The sequence below is a fragment of the Papio anubis genome, chromosome 8, assembly GCF_008728515.1.
Source record: "Papio anubis isolate 15944 chromosome 8, Panubis1.0, whole genome shotgun sequence".
NCBI lineage: Eukaryota > Metazoa > Chordata > Mammalia > Primates > Cercopithecidae > Papio > Papio anubis.
The window spans coordinates 28,791,716-28,805,952 of NC_044983.1; the positions used below are offsets into that span (position 1 = coordinate 28,791,716).

General features: G+C 47.0%; 2 protein-coding genes and 1 long non-coding RNA gene across 7 annotated transcripts in view; 1 reads left to right on the plus strand and 2 right to left on the minus strand.

Moving 5' to 3' along the window:
* RBPMS (RNA binding protein, mRNA processing factor) overlaps nucleotides 1-3,857 on the plus strand; it is a 189,703-nt gene extending 185,846 nt beyond the window's left edge. For 3 of the 4 annotated variants that reach the window (XM_017961912.2, XM_017961915.2, XM_017961914.2), the window contains one exon: nucleotides 2,246-3,857. The gene's annotated coding sequence lies outside the window, so the exon portion shown is untranslated. Of the gene's footprint in view, nucleotides 1-1,835 lie in introns of all 4 variants that reach the window. The other variant, XM_017961916.2, reaches the window with a different exon arrangement.
* LOC116276347 lies at nucleotides 2,562-8,955 on the minus strand. Its single transcript, XR_004185784.1, has 2 exons — nucleotides 7,203-8,955; nucleotides 2,562-6,583 (listed from the first exon to the last, which is right to left on the minus strand). It is a non-coding gene; the product is annotated as an uncharacterized LOC116276347 (long non-coding RNA).
* A 460-nt stretch (nucleotides 8,956-9,415) lies between these two features.
* GTF2E2 (general transcription factor IIE subunit 2) overlaps nucleotides 9,416-14,237 on the minus strand; it is an 83,823-nt gene continuing 79,001 nt past the window's right edge. The window contains exons 7-8 of one of the 2 annotated variants that reach the window (XM_017961909.3): nucleotides 11,491-11,606; nucleotides 9,416-9,933 (exon numbers count right to left, since the gene is read on the minus strand). In XM_017961909.3, coding sequence (XP_017817398.2) covers nucleotides 9,817-9,933; nucleotides 11,491-11,606 — 233 coding nt within the window. In that variant the 3' untranslated portion in view covers nucleotides 9,416-9,816. Of the gene's footprint in view, nucleotides 9,934-11,490; nucleotides 11,607-14,237 lie in introns of those variants that run through there. The other variant, XR_002523747.2, reaches the window with a different exon arrangement.

A 14,237-nucleotide genomic window follows, 5' to 3' on the forward strand; every position in this document is an offset into this window, starting at 1 on the left:
ACTGGGTGCGAAGAGACCACAGAGTGAGGGGCAGGTAGCGAGCATCCTGACCCCAGGCCCATCTGCCCTTGCGTTCTGAGTTCCACCAGAGACCCGAAATGCAGTGTTTTAGAATTGTGTAATATTCCTTAAGAGACCAGGAGACATTCTTCAGTGTCTTCAAACTGGGACTGTTCCCACTTACCTGAGATAAGGAGATTTGCTTCCTGTCTTGACATCCCATCACCTGTGTGTCATAGTCGACCCCTTCCAGGAAGACCCCGCAAGAAGAACCTGCTCCTAATCAGAGCCTTATGTGTTCCCAACCCTGACCCCGCATCCCTCCGCGGGGCTGTGTTCCGGGATGTCTTTGGATTCTGTTTAAAATGTCCTTGTTAAGACATTCCAAGGTTTGAACTCCGCTCCTAGCTAAACCTCTTCCTTGTTTACAGGGACTGAAATAGCCACATTCTGACCTTCTGTTCAGTCTGGGATCATCTGTGGTAGTGTGACTACATTCCTTTCCCATACGAGGATCTCATTTACACAGCAGTTATGGAAGGGCCAGAAAACTAGACTTGCTCCCGCCCTCCTCCTGCCCATGTTCCTTTTCCCTTCAGATTAGCCCTCCTAGGCAGCCATTCCGCAGCCGCGTGGGTCATTACCCAGGAAAGCTGGAGGCGCCACATCCCCCCTCATCAGGGGCCTACCCAGGGAGGGCTCAGGGTGCCTCTGGGCTGGTGTGCAGAACCCAAAGTGGGTCCTCACCCTTAGTGTCCTGCTCCCAGGCCAGATGTCAACCCCAGGGGCCCGTGTCTCGGTGCCACATGCCATAAATGACCCATCACTCCTGTTTTGTGTGTCCTACAGTCTAAGTGTTTGGAGGGTTTGCATTTGGGCCACCTGCAAGTGACTGTGTCTGGAGTTTCAGGAGGAGGAGAGGGTGTCAGGAAAATAATGCAGGATCATCCCTGTGGAAGCCAAAGTGCCCTGGTCAGTGAGAACCCCTGCGAGGAGCTTAGAGGAGGAAGCCCTTAGGCCAGAGAGATTGGAGGCGTGAGTTCTGAAAGACAGTGGGGCCTGTATGTGCTGAGGGGACTAGAACAGAAGAGAGGAAGTAAGAAGAGGCATAGCACACTCTTGCTGAAAGTAGCCTGCGGCCAGGCTTTTGAAGGCCTTGAAGGATGTGTTAGGGATTTGGAAGCCATTGGAAAGATAAGCAGAGGTGGAGAGTGATTTAGGAATGTTGTCTTGCTGCCCGAAGCAAAGTGGATGAAGATTCAAGGTAGAAGCACACATCCGCACCAGCGGCCCTAAGATGGTGGAGTGGAAGGAGCAGATGAGCCGAGAGGACAGGAGAGGAGGTCGGTGTAACAGGGCAGAGACAGGGCAGGGGTGCACAGGGCTGAGTCTGGATTGGGCTGCCTTGAGGGCTGTCTACAGTAAGCACACTTAAGTGGATGTGCTAGAACTGTATTATTTGCCACAACCTGCAGAGAGACAGGCAAGTATTAGCTTCCCGTCACAGAGGTCTGGACTATCCATGGCCCGCTGTGGCAAGCTCTGCCTGGCCTGCCCCTGCTCCGCTGGCCGTTACTACCGCTATCCACTCGTACTGTCGTCCAAAAACTGGGAAGTGAAAAAGGTGTATTGGGTCACAGGTCAGATCCAAGTTGGACAGATTTGGTTTGTATAGAAAGGCACATTTACAAGCTCATCCCGTACACTATGTTTCAGTGGTCACCTAATTATTCTTATTTCAGGACTTTAAACACATTTTCCCAAATCTAACTTGGGACAAAATCTAACTTGGGACACTTAGATAGGTTATCAGTAATTATCTGTTTTCTTTATAGCCTCTTTCCGCACACAAATAAGGATCTCCCTGTACAAAATTCTAGCATATGCTGAGCTGATGGCCTTCTGCATACACCTTTTCTACAACTTCTGAAACGTGTGAGACATGCTGGTAAGATGGCAGGAAAAGGAGTGACCGAATAATACAATATAGCTGAGATGTGTTTCAGGGAAACCTCTGGGCCAGGGTCGGGCTCTGTGAGTGGGAGTCAAGGACTTGCCCCATGTATCTCATCAAGGTGAGACCACTGACACGTGTGTGTGTGGTCAGTAAATATGTTGTATACACACGTCTGCACACTGTCATCTAAGCCATCGTTCTCCCATCCACAGCATCTCCAGGACAAAGCCATCACAACCAGGGAGCGGTTGACACCTGCTCTCCTAACATGTTTTCTTTCTGTTTCAGGCTTGAAAAAACCTTGCCCAGTTTTGATCCCTTCAAGACTTTGCCACAGCCTCTATCACACATCTGTTTTTCTCGAAGAAAAAATATAATAAAAATGTTTTACTCTTTTACACTGTATAATTATAAGAAATAGCGTGTTATTTGTGAATGCATGGTCTGAAATTTCTGTACAGTTTGGAGATATTTTCAAACGAAACGTAAGAGAAGTCAACAATAAAACCAAGAAAAGTGAGTATTTTTATACCAAACATTTTAAGTATGCTGGGATGGGCAATCTTACACTGGGTTGGATCACAGTTTTTGTGCTTGACTTTTGAATGCTTGTAATTAAAAATATCTATTTTTTTCCTCTGAAGTAAGTTGCATGTTTGAGGCATGTTTCCAAATATCAAAATTTCCTGAATTGTATTGTGAATATATAGAAATCTGTGCCTGGCCGAAGTCCAGGGTAAATTAGTAGCGTGGTGGTAGGTGTTAGAAACAGAACTGTTATCTGCAGTGTTAGGTCTAGGATCCCAGTTCTAGTAGGACAGCCCTGCAAGACAATCAACCAGAAGCCTCCAGGAGCTTCTACCTATGGCTTATTCACAACTGGGCAAGAAAACATCGTTGGTAAGAACTGCGGAGTGTGCCCTTAGAAAGCCCTGGCAGCTCCGGCTGTGACTGTATCAACTGTGTGCCAAGTGTGAGTTTGTACAGTTTTATGTTTTCACTCTCGTGTACGTGTAGCCACTCGATGCCTAACCCACCTTCCACAAGCCAGCCCCGCATCCCTCTCCCCCAGTGGAAGCGCAGAGCCTGCCTCACTGGTAACGGAAAACCTTGGCTTGGGAGGCCAGCCCTGGCCCATGAAGGGGCTGGCTATGCCCAACCCACTTGGCTGCAGTGGGCAGCTCATGTCTCTATCTCCAAAGTGATGTTTGCAAAACATTGGCTGAATTGAGCTGGTATTCCCAACTCTTGCGGCACTAGGCCAAACCGACCACATCCCATGAGCTCCCAAATGGCGTCTGCTCACTGTGAGACGAGATGCCACACCGCACAGGAGACGGAGGCAGTGGGCATTTGGAACCAGTTCTGTTCAGACTTCGTCAAAGCCAAAGTCAGTCTGGTGTTGTCAGTTGACACATCTCCAGAGTTCATGACAGCTCAACCTCTCCCCTTGTACAGAAGCCATTTGTAAAATCACATTGACCTAAATTCAGCTGCCAAACACAATCACAGTCTTTCCTATTGATCTGCTCGGCTTATGTTGAAAATTTCAATGTCATGATTACCTGGTTGGTTTGGGTTTTTGTTTTGTTATTTTCCATTGGAAATAAAGATGTCAAGAAGCTTTTAAAGGTCACCACAAAAAAACCAAGGCCAGGAGTGAAGGGCTCGCTCTTAGCGTAAATAAGGGGAAAGGGCAGTTAGCTCGGGGACTTGTGACGGATCCACTTTGGTGTTCAAGGACCTGCTTATGCCCTCAGTGCCACTTGGTCTTGGTGAGATGCCTGTGCTCCTCTACGGCAGACAGCTGCTTCTGCACAGTCTCTTCTGCTTTCATAACTGTTTAAAGGTACTTTTCTATTGTCATTTTTAAAAAATAAAGTGTTTATTCCAGCTCTCACACCATTGCTTGACAAATTCTTTTTTAGCAAGACCAACTGCATGTATCCCACACTGCAGACAAGAGGCCAGCAGATTTCCTTCCCATTTTCAGGCTTCGGCAGAGCTAAGCATTGGCCATTGAGCTTAGGCACAAAGAGATTAAAGGAGGAAGCAGACACCAGGGAGAGCCAGAGAATAAGCCTGCAAAGGCACGACCACAGCGGCTGGTGAGCTACAAGGACACCAGAGGCAGAGGGACCTCAAGGGAGGTCCCTCATCTACCTCAGCCTACAAAGCTTGACTCAGGATTTTCTGAGTTATATTAAAATGTCACTTAGGCATTCTGCTGACTTAAATATATCTTACGCCAGGCATGGTGGCTCACACCTGTAATGCCAACACTGGGAAACTGAGGCAGGAAGCTTGCTTGATCCCAGGAGTTTTGAGACCAGCCTGGACAATGTAGCAAGACCCTGTTTCTACAATTTTAACATTAGCCAGGTGCACTAGGACCTGTGGTCCTAGCTACTCAGGAGACCGAGAAGGAAGGACAGCTTGAGCCCAAGAGGTCGAGGCTGCAGTGAGCCATGACTGCTCCACTGCACTCAAGCCTTGGCAGCAGGACAAGACCCTGTCTCTAAAACCATATTTAAAAAAAAAAAAAAAAAGTAAGTGGAAAACCAGGCACCAATTGCCAAGACAATTGTGTTTTATGTACACTCTCACCTACTCTTTTTCCCTCAAAAGGAGAAAGCAAAAAACTAGCGCTTACATCCAAGCAGTGGCAACAACCACTACTGCGTCTTGCTGGGCACTGAGATGACTCGCAGTTAGGCTCTCACAGCCTGCCTGCAGAGGGGCCTAGCCACCACATGCAGGCTGTGTCCACTGCCTTCCAACTCGTGTAACTAGAAGGCCAAAAGCTTTCCTGGGCCCAGACTTAGAAGGCCACGCCAGCATGGCTCTCAGGCCGGCCTGATCTGCCTTTGGTCCACCTGTGAGCTCCAACTCAGCCGCCAGAGATTGGCCAAACAGCTAAGGAATAGAGGCTAGTGAGCTCTTAAGGGGCTCTGCTGCCTCAGGACTGCCCGGACTCCATCCCAGCCAGTCACTGGCTGAACACAGTCACCTATGATTTTTTACAGGAGGCCTTGGGATGGATGAGCGCTCCGATCTTCCCCATGCTGATGATAGTCATTTCGTGATGTGCAAGTGACAAGTCTGGATGGCATTTACTAACCTAGTGTGACCTCCAAATACATTTCCACTCACCAGTCAAATACCAGCTTCATTAGGGTCTGTGCAAAGTTATCCTTTTTGTCACTACTGAACAGGAATGAATGCAGTATGTCTTTTGGAATCAAGAACTTGGAATAAGAAAAAGGCACGCTGTTGCCTCTTGCTCCCATGCAAAATGTCCCAATTTGTAGGCTCCAGAAAGATGGTAACTAAGCCCATCTTTTTGTGTGATTACCAAATGAACCCTTCCTTGTTAATGTCGAACTGATATAACTATAAAAGTGGCATCTGAAATTAAATACCATGTCTATAACAAAATGACAAAGGAATTTGAAAAGAATCTTAACAGTTCACAAAATGAACATTATATTGCCAATTAATCACACCTGGGCTTCAGACTCACCTGGACCCAGGGCGTGTGTGTGTGTGTCCGCCCTACTTTCATGGACTAGCTTGCAATTGTTACTGCCCCATCCCTCCCCTGAATTCTGTGTTCCAATAGACAAGAATCCTTGGTGTCTGTCAAGGTGACATAAAGAAGTTTTTTTTTTTAAGCGACAGGGTCTCACTATGTTGCCCAGACTGGAGTGCAGTGGCCGATTCATAGCTCACTTGCAGCCTCAAACTTCTGGACTCAAGCCATCCTCCCGCCTCAGCCTCCTGAGTAGCTGGGACTATAGGCACGTGCCACCGTGCCCAACTTCAACTAGTTGTTTCTGAGCACTTTGGGCAAGACATGATGTGTGCTAAGAATATGGACAGGTTCCCAAGAGCACTCTCACCCACCCAGTTGGAAGGTTCTGGCACACAGTTGCTCTCCTCTCCAATTCTTAAACCATTCTCTCCACACCCTCATGGCATAAAACAACTTTACAGCCTGCATAGAAAACCAAAGAATATTCATTACCAGCGAGGTGTTATCTAAAACACTCATCCTCAAAAACTGCCTCTCCTAAAACTCTAATAACTATGATACTGAAAAACTATGTTGTCAGCAATTTGATCAAGAGCCCTAAACTAGGAAATTTCAGTAACTGCCACTGTAAAGCTGTGTGTCCCTGCTGCAGAACATCCCAGATGGAACTAATATTAACTCTTGTATGAACTGGCCTGGTTCTGTAGCTACCCAGTCCTGAGAGGTGCCAGTGCACTGTGAGAACTAGGCCCCTCTGCAGCTCTCCAACGAACCTGACACTTTCCTCTTCCTGACCCTCAGTTCAAACCACATTCATTCTTACTTGGGGGGTGGGGGAGGAGGCAGCTCTTCCTACAAACCGTAATAATTTGCTGGTAAATATAAACAAAACAGTGAGGCCTTCCATTCTCCACTGTTCACATATATCTCACCTATGGACGATCTGAGGGGAAGAGAAAATTCGGGTCCTTGTGTTCCACTTGTCCAGCTGAGAAATTCTTGTGGACCTCTGCCCATGGTCGTTAATTCCAAGTTAGGAACTCCGGCCAAATGCTTAAAGTCAACCCAAACTTCTGAGCAAAAAGGAAGGCCTAAATGCAATGAGAAATGATGCATGAGTTTGTAAATAAAAGATTTACCTGGCCAAAGAGTGCTTTTTTCTTAAAACCAGAACACATGCCTTGGCATGGGCGCTTGGCAGGCACTTCAAAACCTCACAGTCACCACCCGGGAGACAAACCTGCTCTCGGCGCTTCTAGAGCTGGTCCTGCCTAAATCAGTCTCATCTTCTATGCCTCAGAAAATCACTATTAATTAAGAATCCGGGAACTGATAAACCAAATACCCTCGTCCCACAAAACCGTCCCCACTCAGAATCCCATTCTGCTGCTAGAGATTTCCAACAGCTCACAGATGAAGCTGGGGCTGTCCACTCGCAGTCCCTTGAACGCTGGGGCTGGGAGGATGGGATGCCCCCCGCCGCCTTCCCACTAAGCCTCTGCTCAACAGGCGTCAAGTGCCGCTCTGTCCCCCAGGTCCCACCATCATCCGGCCACATTTACAGGCTGTGACAGCAGCAGCCAAATGTTCGTTTTTTACACTCTGTCCAGGCTTGACTACATTTCTCTTAGCTATCTCCTAAAAGCCTCACATCATGGCGATGAATTATAGATCAAATGCACTCCCGACTGTCATACCCTCTTAACTCACCCAGCCGTGCCATTCCCACGTGCTTCTAAATGGACAGCAGAGCCAGCAGAAACAGGCAGAGGGGAGAACACGACTTCAACTTGGTGTTTCTGGTGGATATGTTTTCAGACACCCAGAAGAACTGCGAAGAGACAGCTTTCTCTGTACAGCATCCCTCGGAGATGCTGCAGACTTGGTTCCAGGCCATCGCAATAAAGCAAACATCACAGTAAACTGGGTCACACAAATGTGTTGGTTTCCCAGTGCATATTAAAATGTTTATGCTACATGATAGTAGAAAGAGAGCAATAGCATGATGTCTTAAAGAACTCAATTATATACTTTAATTTTAAAATGTATTATTGCTTTAAAAAATGCCGACAAAGTGAGCACATGCTGTTGGGAAAACGGCACCAACAGATCTGCTTGAAGCGGGTTCCCACAAACCCTCAATTTGGAAAAGAAACTCCATAGTATCCGTGAAGACATATAAAGCAAAGCACAATAAAATGAGGTGTGCCTGTAGTATGACCGTCCAACACAACTAAACTTCCATCAGTGTTCCCACAAACACTGTATCCTCCTCAACACGTCACCAGAGGATGCAACCCCAGTACCTTGAGATGGGGTACACGGAGGATTTGCTCTTCCATTAGTAGACAAAGTGGATCGAAGCTTAATAAAAGAAACTAAGTGAATGAGATAAAGCTACGGAATTTTGTGAGCAGAGCAATTCAGTGAGTCACTTCATTTTGCTAGATCTTCATTTCTGAAATGAGTTTTAGACAAAATAACTGACATGAATTATCAGACCAGCCCACGAAGTACAGTTGAACACAGGCATTGCTAGAAGTCACAACCAATACACAACTGGGAGTAAGCGCCTTACCACAGAGAGGGAGGCCCCGAGGCCCATCTCCCTGCAAAGCAGGTGAGATGTCCAAACTGCACTTCCAGACCTGGCCCATAAAATGAGATGGAGTGTGGAGATCACAAAAGTAGGTACCTAGCTGGAGATGAGCTAACTCTAGATTTTTCACAGGAAAGCTAGTTTCATGCCATAAGATATTAAAGCTCTTCCTTACCAGAAAAAACCTGGTACAAAGCAAGACAGGCTGTATTTCCTGGGTTCTAAATTATCGTGGGAACCTCAGTTACATCCTCTCCTGCCACGTTTTCGAGCTGAGAGGTAAGAAAGAGGTAAAGTAAACAGATGACGCTGTAAAGGGATGAAAGGTAAGTAGAAGAGAGAAACCAACTGAAAAAGCAAAAAGGCTCCTTGTCATCTGCACAAAGCACTTCCTGCTCTGGGTTTCCATCATGCCTTTTCTGAGAACCACCACCTCGTTTCCTGATCCACTACTGTCCCATGCTGTGACAGGAGGACCATGACCACCAGCGCAAAGGACCACAGCAGAACATAAAGAGTGCAGGTGAGGAAAATGCGAACTTCGCCGTGGAAAGCAGGAACCACGTGAATTTCCCGTGAGTCACCCTCACTCCTTTAAAGAACGCTCACATATTTGATAATGGCTCTCATGAGCTGGGCCAGTGACAGGGTGACAGAGGGCATCTCCACCAGAAGAACCTCGAGTCAGGCCACATGAGGGTGGGGACGTGGTATAGCTGACGTTTAGGTTGGCAAGGAGACTCTACCCAGGCTTGCCATCCTGGAATTTACCAACCCAAGAAGCTGGACACTGATGCTTTTTTTTTTTTGAGACAGAGTCTTGTTCTGTCCCCTAGGCTGGAGTGCAGTGGCACCATCTCAGCTCACTGCAACCTCCACCTCCCGGGTTCAAGTGATTCTCCTGCCTCAACCTCCCAAATAGCTGGGACTACAGGCGTGTGCCACCACACCCAGCTCATTTTTATATTTTTAGTAGAGACGGGGTTTCACCATGTTGGCCAGGATGGTCTCAATCTCTTAACCTCATGATCCGCCTGCCTCAGCCTCCCAAAGTGCTGGGATTACAGGCGTGAACCAGCTTGCCCGGCTGACACTGATGCTTCTTTTTAAAAGAAAACATTAACAGTGACATCCAGCACCTCTTTATTGCTCAGCTTGCTAACAAGCGGCACACCTGTGTTCCAGTGGTGAAATCCGTGTACTCAGCAACACAGTGCAGGCTGCAGGCTTCATCACATCCCCAGCACGGGACCTGTGGCAATCAGAGACCGGAGCTGCTTCCTGCCATTTCCAAGAATGAAAAGAAACAGAATTCACTAACATCTTAAAAATCCTTCTACAATGATTTTATTATAAATATGTTATTTTGGAATAAACAAATACTGCATTCAAGACTATGGGCAAACTTGCTCTAAAGTAACAAACGAGGAAGAAAGGAACCAGGAACCATTTAGAAGGGAAGAAAAATACAGCAAAGACACCTGCATGCCACACACAGCGCCTTTCTCCCAGGGAGTAACAGGTTAACAGGGAACGTCACATTGCCCATGAGCCCATTCTACTCAAATAAGCTTTGAGTTTGGTAATTTGCATTGTTCTGTAAACTGAACTGCTCCTCTCCGCAGCCGCAAGCAGCAGATGGGAAGACAGTCTTCAGACCCCAAGCATCAGCAGGAACGCTCTTGATTGCGTATCTGTAACTCTGTTCCAGGGCAAAGCTGTTCCCTATTTGCCGGAAGTAATGTCAGAGTAATCCTTCAGCACTCCAGCCAAGTGTTCGTTATGAGTCTTAAAGCGTCGCTTTTTCTGTGAAGCAGGCTTTTTCCTTCTCTGAATAGGGGCCTAAAGGAAAAGGTAAAAACAGTTAGAAACCACAGGTGCTCCGAGGGGTGGTGTGGTCAGGATATTCTGAGCATGACCAGATGCCAGCGGCTGAGGATGCCGGGTCTGGACCCTGCTCCTGCTCTGCCGCCCGGCAGCACACACACGGCACAGCACACGCCCTGACCAGACCCCGGGCCTCTGTTCCCCTGAGATGCAGACGCCATCGGAAATGAAGGAGCAGGCACAAAAACCTATCAAAACGATTCTAGGCACTAAGTCAAACAAAAGGGGCGGTGAAGCCCTTCAGCTGTCTCTGTCATCAGGTTTAAAAACGTATCCACCACTACCGATTTTAAAAAGATCTGAAGAAAACATGGCAAAATCCTGAGAAAGGAGGGCCACATGAAGGTTTGTAATATTCTCTTATTCTTTTCTATATATTTCAAATATTAGCATCACATGATGAAAAAAATCAACAAATGAGACAATAATAGGAAATCATGAAGGGCTACAATTACACTCATTTGTGGAAAGAGATTGACAGTAAAGCTTCCCTTTTGGTGAGTCCTAAAAATTCACCGAACACACATCCCCACCCCACACCCCAGAAAGACACAGGTGACAAGCTACAAAGCATGACAGTGGACAAGGAAAGCGGGGAGGGGCACAGCGCTGCTAACAAGGGTGCTGGCGAATCATCCCCCTGGGCTTTGTTCTTGGACTACAGATTTTATTTGCTGGTACAAGACAATGTAAAAGTCATCATTTAATGACTAACATCCCCTGAGCGCAGGATTTAGAAACTATACAGACAAAATATCTGGTTCCTAAGGGACCTGAAAGTCACAACGGCAGAACCAGGCACCAGGACGGCGAGGCTCACAGAGCAGGGGAGGGCCCCCCGTTCAAGTCTGAAAGGTTGTGCAGATCAAGGCGCAGCCTCCCTTTAAGAATGAGAAGGCCGGGCGCGGTGGCTCAAGCCTGTAATCCCAGCACTTTGGGAGGCCGAGACGGGCGGATCACGAGGTCACAAGATCAAGACCATCCTAGCTAACATGGTGAAACCCCGTCTCTACTAAAAAAATACAAAAAACTAGCCGGGCGAGGTGGCGGGCGCCTGTAGTCCCAGCTACTCGGGAGGCTGAGGCAGGAGAATGGCGTGAACCCAGGAGGCGGAGCTTGCAGTGAGCTGAGATCTGGCCACTGCACTCCAGCTCGGGCAACAGAGCAAGACTCCGTCTCAAAAAAAAAAAAAAAAAAAAAAAAGAATGAGAAGAAGGGCCTGTAGCAGCTTAGAGTCGGAGGGTGGGGAACACGCAGGCCCTGGAAGGTTCCACATGGCTGGACCTCAAGAGCAGGACTGCTTGGGAAGAGCTGGGTGTGGAAAGGCACTCACAGGCCTGGAGCAGCACCGAAGGCAGGTCTGCAGCCCTGCAATAACTTAGATATGACCTGGGCTGCCCACACTGAAAAACAATGGCAGGGAACGACTCCCGGCTCTTCAGAGGGCAGAAAGCGGAGCAGGCAACAGTTCCCAGGGCGGGGGATTAAGCTGCTTTGCTAGAGATTACGCACCACTTTCTTTGGTCCAGATTCCTGCATGGAAGAAATACCCTGTCGCTTCAGATATTCTTCAATTTTCTCCTCGTCCATGGAATCCACAGTGACACTCCTCCACAGTTTCTGAAATTCTGTACCAAAGAGACACTAGTTATTTTACAACACATTTTTACAAACTACAGCATCTTGATGATCAAAATCCAGGCGTCAGTGTTACCTCCTCTGGATCCAAATGAGCACATCTGAGATGTCATCATGAAACAAGTCAGGGCAAAACATCCACGTGTGGGACACGGTGCAGGGAAGGGCCTGGAGACAGAACTGCACCCACGCAGCCCCCGACAGTGGGGCTGTTTCTAGAGGCCGGCAAATAAGGGCTGCTGCGATGGAGCCGCCCTGCTTTTCTGGGGAGGAAAGCCGTCGACACCCTCCTTTAATTCCTCTATTTGGGGCTAACAGCTTAGTTCCTGCTCAGCTCCCCTAAGCATGATACACTCATTCCTCTCTCACTAATAATAGAAAATAAGAAACGTGGAGGGAGATGGGAACTTAAGTTTCACAGAAATGAGGTTATTCAACAATTTATCTGCAAAAAAGACTACTGGAATCAAATAACCTGGGAACTGGTGACAAAGGAGGCATGAAAGAGAAAGGGGGGGTGGCTGAAATAGAAGCACTGTCTCACCCCCGCTCTGTAATACAAGGAGAAGAAGTCCTGCCTGCATCTTGTCTTCAGAAACCTGTGGTCCCTCTGCCACATTTCTGCAACCAAGAGAGACCACAATTGGGAAGCATCCCAAATGAACATTATTTACATCTTACATTCTGCTCCTGAAGACAGGTTCTGATCACTGGTTTAATTATCAGCAGCTACTTTCAGACACAAAATCCTAAGACTTACGTACTCAGGAATGAAAAAAGGAAAAGCTCTCTGAGTCCCGAGGCTTCACAGAGCCTCCCGCTCACAACTGCCCCACACACTGAGGGGACACACCTTCCCTTCCGTTCTTCCCAACCCAGACCCTCACCCGGCACTGCCCTCCTTTTCTTCCAGAGTCATGAACTTCCCACGGTCCGTTCACAAACGATAAATGAAGTAGGCACCCGATACGGTGCTGGGCCAGATTTCTTTCCTTTCCCTCTTTCCTTCCTTCCTCCCTTCTATTTCATTTCAGTACACGCTGCATGAAGCAAATGATGCCCACACAGGCAGGACTCTGGTGATACTGTGGAAATCTGTTTTCTGCCACCTACCCTGAAGCTTTTCATTGCAGGTGACCAATGGCAAAAGTGGCAAAATCTACTACAAATAATTCAACCTGAGCACAAAGTTATTTAAATCCAAAATGTCTCTAAATAAGATTTTTTAATTTCCATAGACACATTAGGGGTTCTTTCTACATTAGGGGTTCTACACACTCACTGAACGTTCATCTGCACACATTATGGACATGACCTAACTGATAACTGTGTGCATGATTGTCTCAGCCTCTGTAAGCTCCTTGAGAGCAGGGAGCTCTATTTCCATCTGGTTTCCATGACATTTGGCACTGTACCGAGCACATGACAGGTCCTCAGTGATTTGACTACTGAATGTATGAAACAGCATCACTGTCTACCACAGCCCAGACATCAATGATTTGACTACTGAATGTATGAAATACCATCATTGTCTACTACACCCTAGATGAGACAGACTGTTTTTCTTTTTTTAAAATTTATTTATTTTTGAGATAGGCTCTAGTTCTGTTGCCCAGGCTGGAAAGGAGTGGCGCAGTCTCAGCTCACTATAACCTCCACCTCCTGGGCTCAAGCGATCCTTCCACCTCAGCCTTCTGAGGGGCTGGGACCCAGGTACATACCACCATGCCCAGCTAAGTTGTTTTTGGGGGGCTTTTGTGTAGAGATGGGGTTTTGCCATGTTGCCCAGGCTGGGCTCAAACTCCTGAACTCAGGCAATCCACCTGCCTTGGCCCCCCAAAGTGCTGGGATTACAGGCAGCGAGTCACCATGTCTGGCCTATATTTTTCCTTTTACATTTTTAAACTTTTTAAAAATAATTTTACACTAACAAAAGGGTTACAAAATGAGTACACAGAGTTCCGATATGCCCTTTACCCAGCTTCCCCTAATGTTAACACTTTACATAATTGTATAATTATTGAAACTAACATGGATATATTACTATTAATTCATCAACAGACCTTGCTGAAACTTCAAGAGACTGACCACCGATGCCCTTTTCCTGGCCCAGGATCCTGCAATCACCTGCCACATCTCTTTGGTCTCCTCCATTCTCTAAGTGTGGCCAGTCTTTGTTTCCCACTAGTCAGCTGTTTTATAGAAACTTCCATTTGGGTTTGTCTAGTATTTCCTCATTACTAGATTGAGGTTATGCAATTCTGGCGAGAACAACACAGTAACAAGCTTGTGCCCTTCTGGGGCACAGTAGCAAGCTACATAGTGTCAACATGGACCCGGGTAAATGCAGACCATCAGGCAAGGTGTTATCTCTCATGTTTCTCTGTCATGAAGCTACCAGTTTTTCCTCTGTAGTTAATAATTAATTGGAGAGAGATTTTCAGACTATACAAATACCCTGTTTCTCATATTATCACTAATTTTATCATAGCATCCATTGGTAGTGCTTACCTACAAAAATGATTACTTCTAAGTACCTACTGGCAAATTATTTCCAACATTCCTTCCATATGTACTAAGTAGAATTCTACTATAATAGGTCGGGCACGGTGGCTCATGCC